Consider the following 24,474-nt stretch of genomic DNA (forward strand, 5'->3'; position numbering starts at 1 on the left):
AGGGGACATGTACACAGATCATCAGGGCACTGATGATCAGTGTGCCCTGATGATCTGTGTAGCCCCAGCAGTGCCACCTGTCAGTGTCCATCAGTGCCAGCTCTCAGTGCTCATCCATGCCACCTGCCAGTGCCACATTTCAGTGCCCATCAGTGCCACATCAATGCCACATATCAGTGCCCATCTGAGCTGCCTTTCAGTGCCAGTCAGTGCCACCTATCAATGCCAGTCAGTGCCGCCTACCAGTGCCAGTCAGTGCCGCCTATCAGTGTGCATCAGTGCCTCCTATCAGTGCCCGTCAGTGCTGCCTATCAGTGCCACCTAACAGTGCCAGTCAGTACCACCTAACAGTGCCAGTCAGTGCTGCCTAACAGTGCCAATCAGTGCTGCCTATCAGTGCCACCTATTAGTGCCGCCTATCAGTGCCATATATGAGTGCTGCCTTTCAGTGCCCATCAGTGATGCCTGTCAATTCCCATCAGTGTTGCCTACCAGTGCCTCCTCATCAGTGCCCATCAGTGCCACCGATCAGTGTCCATCAGTGCAGCCTATCAGTGCCCATCACTGCAGCCTCATTAGCGCACATCAGTGAAGGAGAAAAATCACTTATTTACAAAATTTTATAACAAAAACTAAGAAAAAACTTTTTTTTTTTCAAAATTTTCTGTGGTTTTTGGTTTGTTTAAGAAAAAATAAAAAACCCAGTGGTGATTAAATACCACCAAAATAAATCTCTATCTGTCACAAAAAAAATGATAAAAATGTCATATGGGTACAGTGTTGCATGACTGCGAAATAGTCATTCAAAGTGCAACAGCGCTGGAAGCTGGAAATTGGCATGGACAGGAAGGAAGTATAAGTGCCCTGTAGGCTAGTGGTTAAAAATTAATAGCACAGCCAGAATAAAGTCATATTCACCTTTTTCAGTTATTGGGTAGCATTTTTGAAGCCAAACACCCCTATGCTAGTAGGTACCAGAGACCTGTCATATCTATATCCATTGTGAAGCTAATTTCATGCTGTTTCATGCAATAATATGCAGAGAAGCCATCTGTACCCTGCAGATATTCAGAGTTATTAAAAATTATAGAAAATTGTATCTGGAACTTGGTCATAAACGGGTCACCTCCCAACAACTACCCCTTAAATCAGATGATTGGTCAGATGGTCTCTGTCAACACCCCTTTGATACCACAGAAAATGGGAATGCCAGGACACTTGGACAGCTCTTGTTTTAACATCAACCAAGGAACGCCTAACCAGACTTGAGAGAGCGACTGTACTATTTTTGCTTGATCAATTGGACTCTGCTAAAACCAAGGGATTTGCAAGTATTCTTCATTTTCAACTATCTTTTATTTCTCTGTTGCTTTATTAAAAAAACGAAATGAGACTTTCGCTCTACCCTCTCGCTAATCAATAAATACTATAATTTAAGTAAGTGCACTCTAGTATGAATATTCAAACAATGCTGGGTGTCATCAAATACTGTGTAATCAATATATACTGCAAATAAACAGATGTACTCTAGTGTAAATGCTCAAAGAATGTAGAATATCAACAATTAAAATCCTGAAAAGAAAGAATATGCAACTAGTGCTATAGCTCCAGGTTACCACATACCAAGGGTGCAGCTCACATCCAAATGCGTTTCCGCATAGTAAGGTGCACAAATTCTATAAATATAATGCAGCGCTCCCTTAAAACAGTGAACAAAATAACAACTGTCCATAACTCACAAATAATTACATTTTCAATAATTAATGCATTGTTAAAATTGTGCAAAACAATCCAAAGCCAGTCCAGTTATAAGTGGTGAGTCGAAAATGCTGTTTTTTCCAAACCAAATCTTCCTCAACTGTGTATTGCAAGATAAAAGATTATCCACACCAAACATTCAAGTGTGTCCCACTACATGTATTCCAATCTGCTTACCTCCAATAATGGACATATCACTTTTGTAATTAGGTCTACATATGTGTTATACCCTCATCAGGTATGATGTGTCCTGGGATCCCTCAGTACAGATTGTCTCATTTGTAGGATATCACCTGATGGGCATGACTTTAAGAGACCACCCAGTCTCCTCCTTGTATACTGTTAATGCTCAGATATGGGATAGACTTTCATAGTGTAGTATAAGTAAAGACCATTTATTAAAAGTATTGCACTTACAGAAATAATATGGTAGCCTTTAAATCTCTCCTGTGCAGCCACAATTCAGCATCCCTGTGGCATCAGTAACACCGAGCTCCTCCCACGCGTTACGTCACACTGAACTGTGTATTCTGATGGCAGAGAAGTCTCACCACTGAGGATTCCCCAATCCACATCTAATGGGGAAATAGAGTAGGTTGTTTCATTCAGCCCACTGACTGAACACAAAAAATACCTGACCCATGTATCCATGTATGGGCAACTTTAGGTCCCGTTACCACTTATGGTTGGGAGGGATAAAAACACATGGCTGAGTCACATTTTTATTGCCCCACGCCCACCCCAACCATTCTATTGTAAGCTGCAAAGGCAGTAGTCAGGGGTGTACACATGCCACAAGCACAGCAGGAATTAAACCCCTGAAGTGTACGGTGGGTAATAGTGAATGGGATCACCCTGCAACCACCTTGTGACCATGTGCAATGCACATGGTTGAAGTGCAGCATTTAGGAGGTGTCCTATAGCAGCCTCACAAATGCCTCTGAACAGTCCTTGCAGCAAATGTCTGCAGAAACTCAAAGCCATTGTACCATGATTTATTTATTTATTACAGGTACTTATATAGCACCATCAATTTATGCAGCACTTTTACATATATATTGTACATTCACATTAGTCCCTAACCCTCAAGGGGTGTACAATCTAAGGCCCCTAACTCACATTCATACTGTACTAGGGCCAATTTAGACAGGAGACAATTAACCTACCAGCATGTCTTTGGAGTGTGGGAGGAAACCCACACAGGCACAGAGAGAACATGCAAATTCCAGGCAAGAGGTGCCGTGGCTGGGATTCAAACCAACGACCCTATTACTGCCAGGCGGAAGTGCTAACCACTTAGCCGCTGTGATGCCTTGAAAATGCAAAACAGTCAACCCAAGTGTGAGAAAACCTGTTAAATCTGAACTCCAGAGTAATGCATATAAAAAATATATATGAGAGCTTTTTTACCTATCTGGAATTGGATGTCTGTTACAGGTTAAATTAAATTTTTTAAAAATTATAATTTTGCTGATAAAAAATTGTGCATTTTTTTTCTGGAGCCTGCAGAACATTGCACCTGCAATCAGGTAGACAAATTATGTAGAGGTAAAACTTAAGACAGGGTTCACACTCATGCAGTGCGGTACATCGTATGTGATTCGCACAGGAACCGCACCGCATTCCAATGCAAATCACATGCGAATTGTGTGCGGTGTGATTTGAGCCATATATTTTGTATGGCGCTAATTGCACTCGCACCAAAAAGGTGCAGGGCCCCTATTTGGGTCCGCACTAGAATCAGATCGCATTGGGTATTCACACCTATGTGATCTGATTCTGTACATCGCACCGCATTTTGCAGACCGCTTTCAGGGTGTTGTTAATTTAACATACACACCAGCAGCGGCTCATATGAATGGGGTGCAATTCTGATGCGGTGCTGAATTCGCACAGAAAACACTGCAAATTCCATACCGCATCATTGTGAACCAGGGCTTAATGACATTTAAGTTTGCTAAAGCTATTCTGTATGGCTCAAATTGCACCGCATCCGCACCAAAAAGGTGCAGGACCTGTTTTTTTGGGTCCGCACTAGAATCAAATCACATAGGTATTCACACCTATGCGATCTGATTCTGTACATCGCACCGCATTTTGCAGACCGCTTTCAGGGTGTTGTTAATTTAACATACACACCCGCAGCGGTTTGCATGAATGGGGGTGTGATTCTGATGCGGTGCGGAATTTGCACAGAAAATGCTGCGAATTCCATACCGCATCATTGTGAATCCGGGCTATATGACATTTAAGTTTGCTAAAGCTATTTTGTATGGCTCAAATCGCACCGCACCAAAAAGGTGCAGGACCCATTTTTTTGGTCCATACTAGAATCGGTTTGCATGGGTATTCACACCTATGTGATCTGATTCTGTACATCGCACTGCGTTTTGCAGACCGCTTTCGGGCATTGTTAATTTAACATACACACCCACAGCGGTTTGCATGAATGGGGGTGTGATTCTGATGCGGTGCGGAATTTGCACAGAAAATGCTGCGAATTCCATACCGCATCATTGTGAATCCGGGCTATATGACATTTAAGTTTGCTAAAGCTATTCTGTATGGCTCAAATCACACCGCATCTGCACCAAAAAGGTGCAGGACCTGTTTTTTTGGTCCACACTAGAATCGGATCGCATGGGTATTCACACCTATGTGATCTGATTCTGCACATCGCACCACATTTAGTGGATCGCTTTCGGGGCAGGGGTGGACTGACCAATCGAGAACTCGGGCACTGCCCGAGGGCCCGGGGTCAGTAGAGGGCCCCATGAAATGCCCCTGGTACCTCTTATAGGCTTTTTTTGTGTGGGCAAGGACACAGGGGCCCCATGATCCCCTATTGCCTGGGGGCCCCATGAGTTGTCAGTCCACACGTTTCGGGGTGTTGTTAACATACACACCTGCAGTGGTTTGCATGAACGGGGTGCGACTGTGATGCGGAATTTGCACAAAACCGCTGTGAATTCCGCACCAAATCAGTGTGAACCCAGGCTAAAATCTTTCCAAAAAACACACCAAGTGAAAGCGCAGAGACGTGAACCTGTCCCATAGGAAATCACGTTAAATGGACCGTACTGCATTTCTGCAAAACGCTGTAGAAAACGCATATGTGTGAACACAAGATTACAGAATACAAATCATATAGGTTGAACTTTTTGTCTTTTTTCAACCTAATCAGCTAGGGGTATGTGGTTCTTGGGGAAACTCCCCATTCTGTGAACACACAGCAGACCACCCCCTTCTCGTCCGAAGTCGTCATGCTGGTGTAGTAATGTCAGACAGGTTGTGAAGTCATGGAGAGTAGAGGGGAAGGGAAGGAGCCGGCCAGTAGTAGCAGAGGACAAGTCAGTGAGGGAGATTTGCATAGTGGGCGGGGCCGTTAAGAATGGAATGCCATTGCCAATCAAAGGAACAGTAGACTTCATCAGGTCCAGCTGCTGGGCGGATTGGGTCTCCGGGCACAGTAGAGCACAAGTCGGCTCAGCCACACATCCAGCCGATCGGGATGGAGCACAATCACTACCATCGCAATGGCAGCAGCTGTGTACGAGGTCCTCATGTGAGTCAGATGTCGCCTTCCTTTCTAGTGAGCGGATCCCTTGCAGCACAGGCCTGGGGACACAGATGTAGAGAGGGGAGGATGTGCCGGGTGGGAGCTCCCTGCTAGAGCAGATGTCATCATTGTGGGATCGTGCCACGTCCGTGTGATAGAGACAGGAAAGACTCAGGGGGGGGCTCCTCTAGTCTCCTGTCTTTGTCTATTCCTCATCACACGCTGTCATTGGGGGCATCCCCCTTCTACAGACACATTCATGAAGAATACTCATCTAGCCTGACAATTGTAGAGCCCAGAACAACAAAAAAAAAAGCAGCCACAATCTGGAGCAGCCAATCAGCTTCCAGCTTTCATTTTCAAAGCTAAACGAACAAGCTAGAGATAGAAGCTGATTGGTTGCCATTCACAGCTGCTCCAGTTTTGATAAGCGTTTCCTAACTGTGATTTATTGAATATCTCTGTTATTAGTCATGCATTAAGGTAAACAAATTCTGGAGAGGTAAAACTGAAATGACATTTACTTTGCTAAAGCTGTTTACTAATAGTGTCTGCCTAGTACACACAGTGAGCATGGCAGACAAATGATCGTCCGTTGTTTTTGTTTTGTTTTTGCATGCTAGTCTCCTTATTGAACATGAAGAGGTTACTCAACTTATAAAAAAAAAAAATTCAGAAGTGATGTCATGTCATGTATTTTCGGATGACTACTGATTAAACGGAAATCATACAATCTGGTATCGTACGAGAAAAATGTTTGCGCTTGTTCCTTCAGTTATTGTCACATTAACTGTCATGATCAGCTCTCGAAAGCTGTATACGAATGATCATATTTTTGTACGATCGCTCCTCGTACGAAAAATTTTCTTATAATGTGTATGGGCCTGTAGACAGAATCTGGAGGAACCAGATTGTGACACGAACACCCCGGTCACATTGGGTGCGACTTGGCATGCGATCTGCAAATCGTATGCCAAATCGCACCCTATTGTCTGGAATTAGAGCGGTCAAATCAGTGCGGTTCCGACTTGGTTGGATCCGCATCGATTTCTAAAGTAGTACATGCACTACTTTTGGTGCGATTTGTATAGACATCTGTGTCACATATCTTGCAAATCGCACCTGAAATTGGCATCTCACCCAACTTTGAAATCACTGCAAGGGCTCGTTCATACTTGACTGTTTTACGAACTCTTGCCAAACGCCCCTATAGCATTTGGCAAGCGTTGGTCCGGCGTTTGCAGAGCGTTTTTTAACGCTCGTCAAACGCTCCACAAACGCTGCATGCGCGGTTCAGCGGCGGTTGCTAGGTGGTTGCTAGGCGTTTGCCGAGCGTTAAAAACGCCCCACAAACGCCTATAATGAAGTTTGGATGGTGTTACTGCTCCGCAAACGCCCCGCAACCACACGTTTGCGGAGCGGCACCATAGACTAGAATAGGAGGCTTCAACTCCTCCAGACTCGACCAGAGGCGTCCGTTTTGCCACACCACGACGTGCCGCAACGCTATCGCTCCCGTTAGAACAGCACCATGTGCTTTAATGGGCAGAATTGTCCGAGGCGTTTGGGAAGCGGTAAAAACGCTTCCCAAACGCCTTTCTGCCGCTTGAAAACAAGGCTAGTGTGAACGTAGTCTAAGTTGTACGATTTCAAAATCGGGCTTGATGTGACCAGGGCAGGGGCGGACTGACCATTTGGAAACTCGGGCACTGCCTGAGGGCCCGGGGTCAATAGGGGGCCCCATGAGATGCCTCTGGTACTTTTTCATAGGCTTTTTTGAGTTTGGGTAAGGACACAGGGGCCCCATGATCCCCTATTGCCCGGGGGCCCCATGAGTTGTCAGTCCGCCCCTGACTTCAACCATGTGCATTGCACATGGTTCCGAGGCGGTTGCAGGGTGATCCCATTCACTATTACCCACCGAACACTACAGAGGTTTAATTCCTGTTGTGCCTGTGGCATGTTTACACCCCTGACCATTGCCTTTGCAGCTTACAATAGAATGTAAGTCACCTGGAACACCACTGCAATTTAAAATTGCGCAATTTGTGTGCAATTTCAGCACAATTTCAGGTGCGATTTCTGAAGACTTTATTCCTACTTGTGAAGATTTTCAACAGATTTCTTGCAATTTGCAGTGTGATTTCCATTATATTCTATGTATGTGAAATCTCAATAAAACTGCAGAAAAAGTAATGCAAGAACTACTTTAGAAATCGCGCTGCAGCAAATCGCAAAAAGACACTGACATATACATTCATTAGATGCGATTTCAGGTGCGATTTCAGTTCCCAAATCGTACCTGAAATTGCACCGGTATGACCGGCACTAATGCAGGCCATAGACGGTTCGTTTATCGGCCAGATTTTTGGCTGAAAAACGAAACATCGGTCGTTCTGTTGCCACCAATGATTACGAAAATCGTCCGTTTTTTGTAAATTTTTCAGCATGACCGATAAAAGAAATGAGGAGGAATCGCGAAAATCGGCCGACGACATTGCCCCACTAACGGTGTGAATATCAGCCGATTATTCTTTCGGATGAAAAGTCGGCCGATAAACGAACCGTCTATGGCCTGCATAAGTCACCAGTCATACCGCTGCGATATAAAATGCAATTTGTGTGCATTTCAGGTACAAGTTCTGAAGACATTTTTGCTACTTGCGAAGGTTTTCAACAATTCCTTGCAATTTTCAGTGTGATTTCCAGTATATTCTATGTATGTGAAATCGCAATAAAACTGCAGAAAGAGTAATGCAGGAACTACTTTAGAAATCGTTCTGCAGCAAATCGCACGTGTTACGACACTGACATTAAAGTGTTACTAAACCCACGACAGTAAAATCAGTCTGTATATGCAGTAAAGCACGCTTGTTATACTCACTGTGGCACCTAAGGGATTAACCCGCAGCATTGTGTAAAAAGGCTGTTTGATCCTGTCTTCTCCGATGCTCCCCTTCTTCCAGTGTCTCCCTCTTTATCTTCCAAGAAGACATATCATGTGGAGTCACTCTGTACATTGTCAGTTTGGTGTGTATTGCTGGAGAGTTGTTTTTTTTTATCTTGGGAGAGTGCATGTGATCAGCACAGGGCCAATCAGCACTGTTCAGACAGAGGTCAGGGGTCCTGCATCCTCATAGAGCAGAAAGAAAGCTCCTCCTATAAGCTTTAACCAGTGCTTGGCTGGACACTGATAGAAGTCACAAGACTGCTCTAACTGCTGATGAATAAGGTATTTATCTGGTTTTTAACTCTAATTACCAGCTTTTTTTCCCTCCAGTATAGGGGGGCAGTGTGTGCAAGGAGGGGGCAGGAGAGGAGCAGTGTATACAGTGAGGGAGCAGTGTATACACTCAGGCTCCCTCAGTGGCTGCCCTTGTATGTCATTTCCAGTTTTTTCCTTATAACTCCAAGAAGGAGCTGTCATTCTCCCCTCCGCTAAAAGAAACTATGGGGCGGGGTCACTGGGTAATGTCACTGGATGACCCTGCCCCTTTTCTTTAGGGGGGGGGGAATGACAGCTCCTTCCCAGAGCTATAGTGAAGGGGAAAAAAAAGCTGGTAATTACATTAAAAAACCAGCAATGTTTTTAAATGCAATTACCAGCCTTTTTTTGTCACTATAGCTCATCTCCTGCCCCCTCCTTGCACACACTGCCCCCCCCTACAAAGAGGCCCTGTCACTCATATGCAATCACATAGGGGACTATTGTTCCCCTATGTGATTGCAATAAAATAAGTTTAAAAAAAATACACATTAACCACTTGCCTACCGGGCACTTATACCCCCTTCTTTACCAGGCCAATTTTCCGCTTTCAGCACTGTCGCACTTTGACATTTGCGCGGTCATGCAAGTTTGTACCCATATGAAATTTTTATCATTTTTTTCTCACAAATAGAGCTTTCTTTTAGTGGTATTTAATCGCCACTGGGTGATTTACTTTTTGCCTTAAAAAAAAAAAATGCAAAAAATTTGAAGAAAAAAAAAGTTTCTTTGTTTCTATTATAAAATTTTGCAAACAGGTAATTTTTCTCCTTCACTGATGTGCGTTGATGAGGCAGCACTGATGTGCACTGATAGGCAGCACTGAAGGGCACGGATAGTCAGCACTGATAGGTGGCACTGATAGGCGGTACTGATGATGGGTACTGATAGACAGCACTGATAGGTGGCACTGACTGGCATCACTGCTGGGCACTGACTGGCGGCACTGCTAGGTATTGACTGGCGGCACTGTTAGGCACTGACTGGCACAACCGCTGGGCACTGACTGGCAGCACTGCTGGGCTGCACTGGTGGGCACAGGTGCATGGCACTGCTGGGCACAGGTGCATGGCACTGCTGGGCACAGGTGGGTGGCACTGCTGGGCACAGGTGGGTGCACTGCTGGGCACAGGTGGGTGGCACTGCTGGGCAGAAGTAGGCGGAACTGGTGGGTGGCACTGCTGTGCACAAGTGGGCAGAACTGGTGGGTGGCACTGCTGGGCACCGATCATCAGGGCACTTGATAAGTGCCTTGATCATCGGTGCCAATCCCTGCTCTGACAACTGCCGGTTCTCGGCAGTACTTTCCTCACGATCTGACAGCGTGAGGAAAGTGCAGCCGACAACTGGCAATTGCATTTCCCTGTGATCAGTGTGTCATTGGACATGGCTGATCACGTGGTAAAAGGCCGCTGTGATTGGCCTTTTACCACATTACGTGATCAGCTGTGTCCGTAGGACACAACGATCACGGAGATTGCCGGGTGCGCTCCCCGGGGGCGCGCAGGAGAGTGCGTTCTGAGAACTGGCCGGCCGCAGTGTAGCTGTCATTCGGCTATCTGCGGTCGGCAAGTGGTTAAAGTAAAAAAAATTAGAGCCTCATCCCCCACAAACACAGACATTTCGGTTTTCGGCCACGTGCAGTCTGAATTTTCGGTTTCGGCACCAAAATTTAAATTTTGGTGCACCACTAGTGTGAACCTATACTTACATGAGATTTTGGTGATGAGTTTGCATATATTCTGATCATTTTACTGTCCCATGTTCATGTCCTGTACTGAAATAGGGCAAAGGTTGAAAATCGTGGTAAAGTTCATCTACTAGACACCAAGCAGATATTAGCTTTAGATGAATCCAATGAATCAACATACGTATACGTTGGTTAATAAGAGATGCTGTACCTTTTTTCATTGTTTGTTTTTTGTTTGGTTTTTTTTTGTCTGCTGAAAGCGTGCTGTCATTTTTTTTCTTAGGAGGAAATGGAGGGCGGAATTTTCAGTAACGTGTCGTAATTAAAGACACAGCCTGTTCAGAGTTTTTAATTCATGGAAAATGAGACGTTGGCGGAAAAAGGAAGTACTGTACACCGAGCTTTGCACCCAATTGTTCATTGTTTCCAGCTGACCAACTTTTTTAAGGCTCGTGCACACAGACAAAAAAAAAGCCATGTTTGTAGCTGTATAACGTATACAAATCGGAACACAGGTGCATTATTGTCTATGGGACAATGCACACAGCTGATCATCCAGAGCCATAAAATAACTGAAATTGTAATGTTTGAATCCAGTAAGTTACACATGTATGCAGCTATATGCAAGTAGCAGAAATTCCTATGCAATGTCCTTTTGTCTCTTACATACAGTTGACCATGCTTATCAGATGACATTTTCCTTGTTGGTTTGAATCCCAACCACGGCACCACCTGCCTGGAGTTTACATGTTCTTCCTGTGCCTGTGTGGGTTTCCTCTGGGTACTCTGGTTTTCTCCCACACTCCAAGGACATGCTGGTAGGTGAATTGGCCCCTGTCTAAATTGGCCCTATCCAGAGGAAACCCACACAGGCACAGGGAGAATATGCAAACTCCAGGCAGGTGGTGCCATGGTTGGGATTTGAACCAATGACCTGACCCTAGTACTGCTAGGCAGAACTGCTGCCCATTTAACCATTGTGCTGGCCATTTATTTTGTCTAACTCCTGTATATCCATACGTTTTCAGATTGTGTTGTACGCATCCTGTCCTGTCCAATTGTCTGTCATGCAGGCAAACCTCTAGAGGCTGCAGAGTCCTCTGGAGCAGTGATCTCCAAACTGCGGCTCGGGGACCAGATGCGGCCCTTTGCTTGCTTTTATCCATCGCTCGAGACATTATTCCTCCCACTTCAAGCAACAGTGTAACATAGTTTCTACCATTGACACTGACGATGGGGCACTGATCCTATCATTGACACCAATGATGGGGCACTGATCCTATCATTGACACCAATGATGGGGCACTGATCCTATCATTGACACCAATGATGGGGCACTGATCCTATCATTGACACCAATGATGGGGCACTGATCCTATCATTGACACCAATGATGGGGCACTGATCCTATCATTGACACCAATGATGGGGCACTGATCCTATCATTGACACCAATGATGGGGCACTGATCCTATCATTGACACCAATGATGGGGCACTGATCCTATCATTGACACTAATGATGGAACACAATTCCTCCTACTGACATCAATGATGGGGCACTATTCCTATCATTGACACCAATGATGGGGCACTATTCTTCCTATTGATACCAACAATGGGGCACTATTCCTTTCATTGGTAATAATGATGGGGCACCATTTCTCCCATTGATACCAATGATGGTGCACTATTCCTCCCATTGATACCAACAAATGGGCAATATTCCTTCCATTGATACTAACGATGGGGCACTATTTCTCTCATTGATACTAACGATGGGGCACTATTTCTCTCATTGATACTAATGATGGGGCACCATTTCTCCCATTGACACCAATGATGAGGCACTATTTCTCCCATTGACACCAATGATGAGGCACTATTTCTCCTATTGACACCAATGATGGGGCACTATTGCTGCTATTGAAACCAGTGATTTCCCCATTAATACGAACGATGGGGTACTATTCCTTTCATTGATACTAATGATGGGGCACTATTCTTCCCGTTGATACTAATGATTGGGCACTTTTTCTCCCGTTGATACCCATGTCAAATTAGGATGAACAGCTGTGTCTGCGCAGCCAATGCGTCCCCATATACTAAGGCTGGCCATATACATATAGATTTTCGCACGAGAATATTCGTAAGAAAAGTCGTACGAAAATTCTTTGAACATTCGATGAATGGATGAATGTCGTTTGAAAATTTTCTTTTGCTTTTAACATTCAACTTTACAAGGAATGTAATTTCTGAACAATAACCACATACACTGGCCGAAAATTAATTTGATCGAGAAAAGTTTTCCTTCCTGCCCCTTTTGAATTTTCACTTCACCGCTGTCAAAAATGAACTTCGAATATTCTTGAAACGACAATCTGTACGTGTATGGCCAGCTTAAAGCTGGCCGTACACAAGTAAAATTTTGTTTGTAATTTTTTAAGATCATTCGTTTGATTTTCAAATGGTTAATGGGGTCAAAATGATGTTTGTTTTCAACCATAGCAAAGAGAACATTTAAAGAGAAAATCAGATTGTTCGAGATTTTTGCATGCTGCTCTCAGATCAAATATAAGAGTGCTACTAAGCGTAGGAAAATTCTCGTACGATCCAGTACAACGTCCTGTGTGTAGCAACGTAACAGCATGTAATTGAAAGTGAGGCCATGTACGTGTAACACCTCTGCAAACAATTACCAAATTGAAGCAATAAGATTATCACTCCATTATTGCTATTATTCATATTTCTACACTGAAAACGATATTTGTTTTTCATATTAGGAGCATTTTTATTGTTTATGAATGAAGATTGTTTTCATTGTCATTTTTCCTTCCAGGTTGTTTTCATGTTTCCAATCATGCGTGGTCTTGGTCACTCGCTTTTTTACCAACAAATCCTGTACTAAACTTAAAGTGTTACTAAACCCACAACAGTGAAATCAGTCTGTTTATGCACTAAAGCATGCTTGTTATACTCACTGTGGAACATAAGGGGTTAATCCTATGCATTGTGTAAAAAGGCTGTTTGATCCTGTGTTCTCTGCTCCTTCCCTTCTTCTACTGTCCCCAATCCATCTGCTGATAGAACAGAGCCTTGGGGGCAAGCTGCACATGCTCAGTGTGGTGTGTATTGCTAGAGAGTTTTTTTTTTTTTGGAAGAGTACATGTGATCAGCACATGGCCAATCAGCACTGTCCAGATAGAGGTCGGGGGTTCTGCATCCTCCTAGAGCAGAAAGAAAACTCCTCCTACAAGCTTTAACCAGTGCTCTGCTGGACACTCATAGAAGTCACAAGACTGCTCTAACTGCTGATGAGAAAAGGTATTTAGCAGTTTATATTTACTAAAATAATTGCATTTCCATGCTCTGTGTACTGTAAGAGATCAGATATAGTGAATGCAGGGTCCTTGGTTTAGTAACACTTATTTGTTTCTTCCAAGAAAAATTTTCAAGCTTGTGCCTTTGAATATTTTCGCATGAACTGTTATGATTGGCTCTCCAAAGTTGTGTACCAATGAATAGACTATTGGATGATGACTCTGAATGTGTTTTCTTTTTGTCCCGATTTTCTCATCGTGTGTAGTAGGCGTAACAGTGTATGTTGTTATTATTATTATTATACAGGATTTATATAGCGCCAGCAGTTTGCTCAGCGCTTTACAATATAACGGGAGACAATACAGCAACAATACAGTTCAATACAAGAGGATTAGGAGGGCCCTACTCCTTGGAGCTTACAATCTAGGAGGACGGGGTGAGTGGTACAAAAGAAAAATAACTATAGGGGATGAACTGGTAGGAGGTGTAGAAGATTACATTTTGGCTGAGGGTAGGATAGGCTTACCTAAAGAGATAGGTTTCAGAGATCGCTTAAAAGTGAGCAGAGTAGGCGGTAGTCTGATAAATCGGGGTAGAGAGTTCCAGAGGATGGGGGAAGCTCTGGAGAAGCCCTGGAGACGAGCATGGGAGGAGGAGATCAGGGAGCTAGAGAGTAGGAGGTTGTGCGACGAGCGGAGAGTACGGTTTGGGTGATATTTAGATATTTATAGATATAGATTTTTAGATTTATAGATTTAGATATTTAGAGACAAGATTGGAGCTGTAATTTGGGGCAGATACATGGCTTTATACATTATTGTTAATGTTTTGAATTTTATCCGTTGGGCAATGGGAAGCCAGTGGAAGGATTGGCAGAGAGGGGTGGCAGATACAGAACGGTTAGAAAGGTGGATGATTCTGGCAGCAGCATTCATGACAGACTGAAGAGGGGATAGCCTGCGATGAGGTAGGCCAATGAGGAGGAAGTTACAATAGTCAAGGCGAGATATAACAAGGGAGTGAATAAGTTGCTTAGCGGTTTCCGAGGTTAAAAACGGCCGTATCTTGGAGATGTTGCGGAGATGAAGTCTACACGATTTGGACAGTGATTGTATGTGGTATTTGTCTCGTCAAACCCATTCTTTCCAAAGAAAGAAATTTTGCAGTACTTTTGAACAACAGTTGTCAAGTTGTCAAACATACTGATAATTTTTTACTAAAATTTGAAAATCTATAGTGCAGTAAAAACTTTACACAGGCTGCCTGCATACAGCACCTGGTGGCTCAAGCCACAGGAGGCCTTAAAAATTAGCGTATTCAGCCACTTTCTTGTATGAATCTGTACACGTTGCACTGTTAGGCCTGGTTTACACCTATGCAGTTTGATTTTGATCTATTTCTGCAGTGTTTTTTGTGGTATCTTTTGCGTTTTTTGCACACGTTTTTTGAAGCGTTTTGTATTTTTTATGCTTTTTATTTTTGGCCAATTTGTTGTTGGGGAGAATTAAAAAAAGCAAAACGCCTCAAAAAATGCACTATTCTATTGAACAAAAAATGCACTGTTTTGTGTTTTAAAAAGTTCCTGACCCTTTCCAGAAATGCAGAGCTGAAAAAAGTATAGATGTGAATGTGTCCCATAGGAAACCATGTTAAATGGACTGTAGTGCATTTCTGCAAAAAGCACCAAAAACGCATTGGTATGAACCAGGCCTAATTCAGATAGAAGGAAATACTGTAATATACCATGAAACTGCTGTTTTCCTGAAAAATTCACTGGCATCTCTTGGTGTCTCAGTGACATCTGACGTCCGCTCAAACCATCTTTTTCAGTATAGGCAGACCATGTGCATGGTGGTTAATATTCATACGTGTAGACAACCCAAGAATCGTGCAAATAAAAGAATCCTACTACTAACAGTGCAATTATTTTACTTAGCTGGAGATGACCTGCCTTCAAATTCACTTAAAGTCTCAAAGGCAATATTTAAAAATAACAAACTTACTTATACTTACCTACTGTGTACAGTGGTTTTGCAGAGCAGCCCTGATTTTCCTCTACTTAGGTCCCCTGCCGGCGCTCCTGCCTATTCCCTCCTGCCAAGTGCCCCAACAGCAAGCAGCTTGCTATGGAGGCACCCGAGCAGGCTCACTTCTGAGCCGCTGCCCTGTGTGTCCATTAACACACACAGCCGCGGCTCAGCTCTGCCCCCTCTCTCTCCCCATTGGCTCACTGGCTGTGATTGATAGCATTGGGAGCCAATGGCTCAGTCAGTGAGGAGGAAGAGTGCCCGGAAAGCCGAGGCTCTCGTGCCCGTTTCTGGATCTCAATGGGGCTCAGGTAAGAATTGGGGTGGCTGGGAAAGCCGCTGTACACAGAACGTTTTTTACCTTCATGCATAGAATGCATGAAGGTTAAAAAACCTTGAGCCTTTACAACCACTTTAAACAGTGTTTCCTCTTTTGTAGCCAAACAGGGATAACACCTACTTGTTGCCATTCACATAGCATAACTAAAAAAATGAGGTCATGTTAAAGGACTGATTTGCCTTTTGGAACATATTACATGTTTCACCCGTATTTAGGGTCTGATCCGAGTTGCAGCTCTCCCCCGCCGGCTCTACACCAAGAACTGAGCAATCAAAGACCAGTGATCACTCAGTTCTATCAGTCACTGCTCCTCCAGAACTCACTGGAGCTCTGGGCAGAAGAGGGGGCAGGAGTAGCTGGCTCATGCTCTCAGCGGTGCGCTGGAAGGCTATGCCAGCTGCCGATCAGGCATCTAGACGGATCCCGGCATTTTTGTCGGGATCCTTGCAGAGCCTGGACCAGCTTCGTGATCTCACAGGAGTGCAGAACTAAGTGCTCTCCTGTGACCCACAGGAGAAGTATGTCCAATAGAGCCATACTTCTTTGTACATTTGATGTTTTCTATTATGAATATAAGATTTGCACATCATTGCATTCTGTTTTTATGTAGGTTTTACACAGCATCTCAGCTTTTTTTGGACTTGGGTTTGCACTAACTGCGAATACAAGCATCACTAAAATAGACTTCTTACAATTACCTATACTACACTTGCACTTACTGACAGTTTATCAGACTAATTGTAACAAATGACTTAAATGACCGATCTATAAAGGATGTTTTCATCTTCAGTAGCAATTATATATATATACTGTACTTAAACACATTTTGGATCACTTATAGAATCACTTGTCTGGCTCAGATGCTTCTACTACTATATTGCTAATGACTATCTTCCTTTTTTATTTTGATGCAGCAGTAAACTATAGTTTATGGAAACCACCACCCTCATCACTGTGTGATCTCCATGACCTTCTGACTGATAAAAACCCTTTCATTAAAATAATTAGGTTGAAGGATGTCTATGTGATTTATGTATGCCAGATTGTATCTCCTGCCATTAGATTGGTGAAATATTTGGTTTTAGATTTGTTAAAATGATTGTGCTGCATTTCAGCTGCTATGAGTATTCTGAATGTTATGTGGCTCTTAAAGCGGAGCTCCACCCAAAAGGGGAAGTTCTGCTTTAAGTCTTTGTCCCTTGCTCCCTATTAAGGATTGGCACCTTTGGGGAGCGGGTTCCCCTGAATTTGACAGGTACCCGCTCCCACTTCCGCTGTGATTACCTAAGGTGATCGAAAGCGGAAGTTGTCTTCCCTCCCTCCCCGTAATCTTCTGGGACACGTGACAGGTCCCATAAGACTACAGGCCATTCACAAAGCACAGCGCTTCTCGCACATGCTCAGTATGCAAGTCGCAAGCTGTCACAGCCGGGTACCCGAACTGAAGATGGCGGCGCCAAGGAGAGAAGATGGCTGGTGAACCCAGCCGCGGTGAGGACACTGATGGACCGAGGGACAGGTAAGTGTCTGTATTTTAAAAGTCAGCAGCTACAGTTTTTGTAGCTGCTGACTTTTATTTTTTTTTCCACCTGGCACTCCGCTTTATGATTGCATGGCTTGGGTTTGCCTAGTACTCTTGTATCCAATAATGATTTTGTAGTACAAAAAGTATGGCAAGAGTCAGAATTTTCTAGTAAGCAGCTTTTATGTGGTTCAATAGGTCAATACTTCATTGCACTTTATGGATACACATATCAACTTAAAGCGGTTGTAAAAGCTCAAGGTTTTCTACCTTCATGAATTCTATGCATCAAGTCAAAAAAACATTAAGTGTGCAGCAGCCCCTAAACCCCCCCCCCCAATACTTACCTGAGCCATATCACGATCCAGCGATGTGCCCGAGAGCCTTGACTCTCTGGGGACTCACCCTCCTTACTGGCTGCTGCTGCTGTCAATCACAGCCAGTGAGGATAGAGAGGGGGCAGGGCTGAGCCATAGCTTTGTGTATGAATGGACATGCAGAACAGTGGCTCAGGAGCAAGTCTGCTCACGTGCACCCATAGCAGACTGCTTGCTCTGGGGGCACTCGGCAGGGGGGAGGGGCCAGGAGTGCCGGTGGGGGACCTGAGAAGAGAAGGATCAGGGCTACTCTTAGCAAAGCCACTGCACATAGCAGGTAAGTAATAACATGTTTGTTATTTTTTTTTAAATGCCTTTAATATCATATTAATTATATTTTTCAGCTCATTTATACTGGTGGCAGCCCTTGCCGCTCCTCTGAAAAGCAGTCTGTTGTGGATCACTTTATAGATGGCAGTTGACAGGTGGTTTATTACCTGATTGGCACTCAAAACCCGATGGTGGGATATTTTATGTTGTGGCATGTGTACAACCCCTCTGTGTTAGATTGGGAGGGAGGGGGGGCAGTCACAGGACACTAAAACTGCAACTTACATTAAAGGGTTTTACACCTTCAGCCAACTTGTTGAAAATCTTCTAAATGTGGCCACAAATAGGACAGGCAAGGGTAACATTTCTCCTTCAACCCTGTTACTGAGGTCACCACACCTTGGAACTGCTCGATTTTTATGCTTTGGTGGAGCCCAGCCTTCATCACTTGGCAGTAACGTCCTGATGTTGGGTTTTCCCTACACTACCCACACTGGTCAGGTTTTCTACTAAGTGAGCTTGATGGGTCAAAAACCTGCATTTTTCAACCAAAAGACCTGCATTCTGCAACCTTACTCCTGAATGGACAAAGTCCTAAATGCTAGTACCACGTGGTACAGCATTCAGTTCTGTACTAAAGCGCCAAAAGGAACACACTGAAGCTGAATGTCCCATTGTGCGAGGGGCTTAATCCAAATATATGTAAAATAAAATCCAATGCAGCAGCTGTTGACATGATAAAGTTTATTTTTTAATCCCGTTCACACTATTGGGGTGCAGGAAACCGCATGTGATTGGGACAGGAACCGTACCACATTCCTATTCAAATCACATGCGATTCTTTGCAAGCGATTTGAGCCATTTATTTTGTATGGCTCAAACTGCACCGCAAATCGCAACAGACACGCACGAAAGGTGCAGGCACTTTTTTTTCGCACTGGAATCAGATTGCATGGGTGTGATTGTGCAGGAATCGCACAGGAATCGCTGCGAATCCCGCACCGCATCAGTGTGAACCAGCACTTACTGCACAGTACATGATTTAGTCATCACATGCAGGAAGCAACTGCTGTGATACTTGTATAAACATATGTCATAATATATGTCATTTGATCGACATAAATATTTTATTGTCATGGTTCCTTACAAACCACTGAAAAGGACATTGTAATTGCTAGTGCTTGAGGGAAAACGTGTTTAAGCACATGATCCCAAGTAGCTGATACTTCAAAGGCAATGCTAAATCCTTTCTAAGAATATGGGTTTTGGAAAAGTCCTGTGACCATTTTCAGACAAGCTCATTTAAATAGTACAGGGGAATTTTCTGAGAGATTTCCTTGATAATATCATCTTGAATTAGGTCTGTGAATTTTAAAGTGTATTGGTAGAAAGTCCGCGTAGGAGAGTATCATAGTTTGATGACCAGCAGCACTGACAAGCTTTGATCAAAAACTCCAAAGAAATGTAAAATTTACACTGCAAGTGTGCAAACTTTTTTTTTTTTAAATCAAAACTCCATTTATGGATTTTTTTTCTAGCATAGTTACATTGGTCCAGCTTGGTTTAATGCAAGTATACATATGTTGTACCTGTGGGACTGCTGTGGAAGCAGAGAATCACTGCAGTAGCTCCTGCTGTGGAAGCGGAGAATCACTGTAGTAGCTGCTGCTGTGGAAGCTGCTGTTGTTGAAGCAGAGAATCACTGTAGTAGCCACTGCTGTGGAAGCGGAGAATCACTGCAGTAGCTCCTGCTGTGGAAGCGGAGAATCACTGTAGTAGCTGCTGCTGTGGAAGCTGCTGTTGTTGAAGCAGAGAATCACTGTAGTAGCCACTGCTGTGGAAACAAAGAATCACTGTAGTAACCGCTGCTGTGGAAACGGAGGATCACTGTAGTAGCCGCTGCTGTTGAAGCGGAGAATTACTGTAGTAGCTGCTGCTGTTGAAGCGGAGTAAGACTATAGTAGCTGCTGCTGTGGCAGCGAAGAATCTCTGTAGTAGCCGCTGCTGTTGTAGCGAAGGATCACTGTAGTAGCCGCTGCTGTTGAAGCGGAGAATCACTGTAGTAGTAGCTGCTGCTGTGGAAACAGAGAATCACTGCAGTAGCCACGGCTGTGGAAGTGGATAGGCACTGCAGTAGCTGCTGCTGTGGAAGCAAAGAATCACTGTAGTAGCCGCTGCAGTGGAAATGGAGGATCACTGTAGTAGCCGCTGCTGTTGAAGCGGAGAATTACTGTAGCAGCTGCTGCTGTGGAAACAGAGAATCACTGCAGTAGCCACGGCTGTGGAAGCGGAGAGGCACTGCAGTAGCCGCTGCTGTGGAAATGTAGGATCACTGTAGTAGCCGCTGCTGTGGAAATGTAGGATCACTGTAGTAGCCACTGCTGTTGAAGCGAAGGATTACTGTAGTAGCTGTGGCTGTGGAAGCCACTGCTGTTGAAGTGGAGAATCACTATAGTAGCTGCTGCTGTGGCAGCAAAGAACCTCTGTAGTAGCCACTGCTGTTGAAGTGGAGGATCAGTGTAGTAGATGCTGCTGTGGAAACAGAGAATCACTGCAGTAGCCACTGCTGTGGAAGCAGAGAATCACTGTAGTAGCCGCTGCTGTGGAAATGTAGGATCACTGTAGTAGCCACTGCTGTTGATGCGAAGGATTACTGTAGTAGCTGTTGCTGTAGAAGCCGCTGCTGTTGAAGTGGAGAATCACTATAGTAGCTGCTGCTGTGGCAGCGAAGAATCTCTGTAGTAGCCACGGCTGTGGAAGCGGAGAGGCACTGCAGTAGCCATTGCTGTGGAATCTGAGAATCACTGTAGTAGCTGCTGCTGTGGAAGTGGAGAATCACTGTAGTAGCTGCTGCTGTGGAAGTGGAGAATCACTGTAGTAGCTGCTGTTGTGGAAGCGGAGAATCACTGTAGTAGCTGCTGCTGTGGAAGTGGAGAATCACTGTAGTAGCTGCTGTTGTAGAAGCGTTAATCACTGTAGTAGCCACTGTTGTGGAAGAGGAGAATCACTGCAGAAACCGCTGTTACTGCAGTAATTGCTTCTGTCTTTCACATCTCATATTGCTGCAATGAACAGAAATGTATTTAATGTATGTAAACCAAAACTAGAAAAATCTGCATTCATAGCCCTGCATTTGGACTGTATTTTCCAAGGTATGTGTATAAATGTTTGTGCTAACCTTTTATATGCATACAGTGTAATGGACCCTTTGTGTGAACAGTAGTGTGTACTCAGTGGGTGCTGCTGCTGCTGATTACAGGCTATTGTTGGCACTGAATGAGTAATTCATGTGACAGCACATAATGTACACATCTCAGCCTGTATGGATTTATATGGGGAGTATGTTCATATGGGCAGCGGCATTTTGAGTAAAAAACTCTCAGTAATGAGGCCTTATAAGTAGAAATGAGCTTGGGTGTCCTCCAAACTCTTTGCTAGCCAAACTATAAACGTGAACTCTTTTATTCATTTATTTTAGGGATGCGCCAATACCATTTTTTTAACACCAAGTACGAGTACCAATACTTTTTTTAAAGCGCTCGCCAATACTGATTACCGATACCTATAGCCTAGGAAGAGTGGGTACATAGTTACTTAGTTAGTCTGGCTGAAAAAAGACAAAAGTCCATCTAGGTTCAACCAAAAAAAAAAAAGTTATCTTATATCCATATTCGATCCAGAGGAAGGCAAAAAAAAACCTAGCAAAGCATATTACAATTTGCTCCTGCAGGGGAAACAAATCCTTCCTGATCCCCCGAGAGGCAATCGGATATTCCCTGATTCAACATCCCTGGGTAGAGGGGTGGTTTGGGAGGGCAATTAGGGAGTTGAAGTGTTAAATTGGGGTGGTAGAGGATTAAGAATTCATGGCACCTGCCTGCAAAAGGCAGCACATTTTCGTGCAATACGGGAAAACGCGCAATTCTGCACGTTTCTGCACTGCACTTGGTGTGAGCAAGCCCTGAAATGTACTCTGTGAAGCAGACTTCAGTTGTCTGTAGGTTGTAAAGCCCCATCCCTCCCCAAATGCGACCTCTTAGCACAAAGCCCCCCTCCTAGCACAGCCCTCCATAATCCCCCCGCCGAGCACAGCACCCCCCCCAAAAACCCCCCTCCCGAACTTAGCACAGTAGTGGCAGCAGCAGGGAGGTGGAGAGAGCCAGGAGGGGGTATGGGTTGTGTTCTCCCCCCCCCCCCCCTTAGTTACTCTGAGCGATCCTCGATTCTCTGTTAGCTCCTGTGCTATGTGAAGCAGAAGGCACTGTAAAGTACTGTGTACAGAAGAGGCAGAGAGCTCAGCCCGCACCTCCCCTGCTCTCTGCTCCTCTGTGTACTCTTATCGGCAAAACAGAAAACTGAGCTAGCTGCCTGACCGCATCCTACCAACAGAGGACTTGCCAGCAAGAGTACAGCGAGGAGCAGAGAGCAGGGGAGGTCCGGGCTGAGCTCTCTGCATCTTCTGTGCACAGGACTTTACATATAGACAACTATTGCTAGCATTCTTTTTTTTTTTTTTCACATTTCATCTGTCAGCAGGGGAATCCTGCTGACAGCTGAAATGTCAATTGGTTGTTAAGCATGTGGCGGCCTCGCTCCTTAACAACCAATAATTGCTGGCATTCTTTTGTTTATATTTCAGCTGTCAGCGGGGGATACTCATGTAAATGCTTAGTATCGGTACCGATATCGGTGCAACCCTGATTTATTTATTTTGCTCCAATAAGCTGCAGGCTGGGCTGTTCCTGCCCCGAAACTCATATAAACAAAGAGGCTCATTGTAGTAAAAAGAAAAAAGAGCACAAGTTTGGAGTTCTGCTAGATGTGGGTTGCAAGGACACTCAAGCTCATCTGTACATAGGCACCTTCATTACCTAGTGCTCTGTAATGAGTACGCATAGGTGTGAATGGGCAGTGTAGCGCAATGCTGTGCTGCGGTGCTCTGCAAAGCTGGAGGGTTCCGCATGTGCACTGGGATGCCATTCAAAATGATTGGTAGGGCAGTAACACTGGAACTATCATGCGTTATCTCAACACAGGTAAGCCCCTATTTACACGTTTTTCTGCTTGTTTCCCTACACCTGACGATGGCTGAGTTAGTTCTGGAAGCTTTTCCCAACATCAAAATTTCAAAAGATGAGAGAGCTGCAGCACTCAACCTGTGACTGATAACCACAGCTGTGCTTGTTCTCTGTACTGTGTGAAGGGGGGGGGGGCATGTCCCTTCCCTCCAATCAGGGCTCAGAGCTGTCCTCACCGAGACTAGCTCTGTGAAGACTTCAGATCCCCCCCCCCCCTTGTGAAGACATGTAGCAGAATACATTTTGGCCTAAATTTATGAAGAAATTTTATTTTTTTTACTGGATATGTTTCATAGCAAAAATGTTGTTTTTTCAGAATTGTTGGTCATTTTTTGTTTATAGCTCAAAAAGTAAAAACCGCAGAGGTGATCAAATACCACTGAAAGAAAGCTCTATTTGTGGGGAAAAAGGACATACATTTCATTTGAGTCCAGCGTTGCATGACTGTGCAATTGTCAGTAAAATAACGCAATGCCGTATCACAAAAAATGGTCTGGTCAGGAAGGGGGTAAATTCTGGGGAGGGCAAGTGGTTAAATAAAACCATTAGGACAAGTTAAAGTGATTGTAAGGCTAGATTCACACTTGAGGGGCTCTGCGAGCCGCGTTATGCGTGGTCATGGCAGCTAATTCATTTGAATGGACTGGAAAAAGGTCCCTACTCCATTTTTGAAAATCCACACAGAAACCGCCAGTGCAATGAAGTTCCCAGTGTGGGGAGCCATTGTGCGGTTTCCAGTGCATGAAGGTGCCATTAGGATAAATGGCACCCCCATGCATCCCCTGAGCAGCGGCATGTTTTTCTGCATAGGTGGTTGCGGCTGCGGTAAAAGATGCAGTTCCACAGCGGTAATCACCTGCATAGGTGTGAACCTAGCCTAAAGGATTTTTTAAGTAGTTCTGGGTGGACATCATATGACATCCTCCCCAGAATGTGCCTTGCGCACACCCTATTGGCTGCGCTGTGGTGCAATCTTTTAGTGGACACAGCAGATGACCAATCAGTGTACCAGCTGCTACCGGTACCTTGTGATTTCTATGACCAGTCAGCAGATCACATGACAGTTGTACAAAACGGATGGTGTTCATTCATGCCATCCATTGTGTACTGTTGTGTTGATCTCTGTAATTGGTCAAAGTGATCACATGGTACAGACAGAGCCAGTCACAGTCCATCTGTACCATGTGATTAGTTCTGGCCAATCACAGTTAACAACAATAGTAAATATGGAATGAATCCATTTCATTCAGTAAAAATGGTTGCTTATG

At 44.3% G+C, this 24,474-nt stretch overlaps 1 protein-coding gene across 1 annotated transcript in view; it reads left to right on the forward strand.

Moving 5' to 3' along the window:
• Window positions 1–5,157: 5,157 nt before the first annotated feature.
• GNE (glucosamine (UDP-N-acetyl)-2-epimerase/N-acetylmannosamine kinase) overlaps window positions 5,158–24,474 on the forward strand; it is a 69,530-nt gene continuing 50,213 nt past the window's right edge. The window contains exon 1 of the mRNA XM_089670881.1: window positions 5,158–5,323. Within this exon, the coding sequence (XP_089527007.1) occupies window positions 5,270–5,323 (54 nt within the window). The 5' untranslated portion in view covers window positions 5,158–5,269. The remainder of the gene's footprint in view (window positions 5,324–24,474) is intronic.

This window comes from Staurois parvus, unplaced genomic scaffold, assembly GCF_062004578.1.
Source record: "Staurois parvus isolate SC_StPar_1 unplaced genomic scaffold, SC_StPar_1.0 ptg000096l, whole genome shotgun sequence".
NCBI classification, from domain to species: domain Eukaryota; kingdom Metazoa; phylum Chordata; class Amphibia; order Anura; family Ranidae; genus Staurois; species Staurois parvus.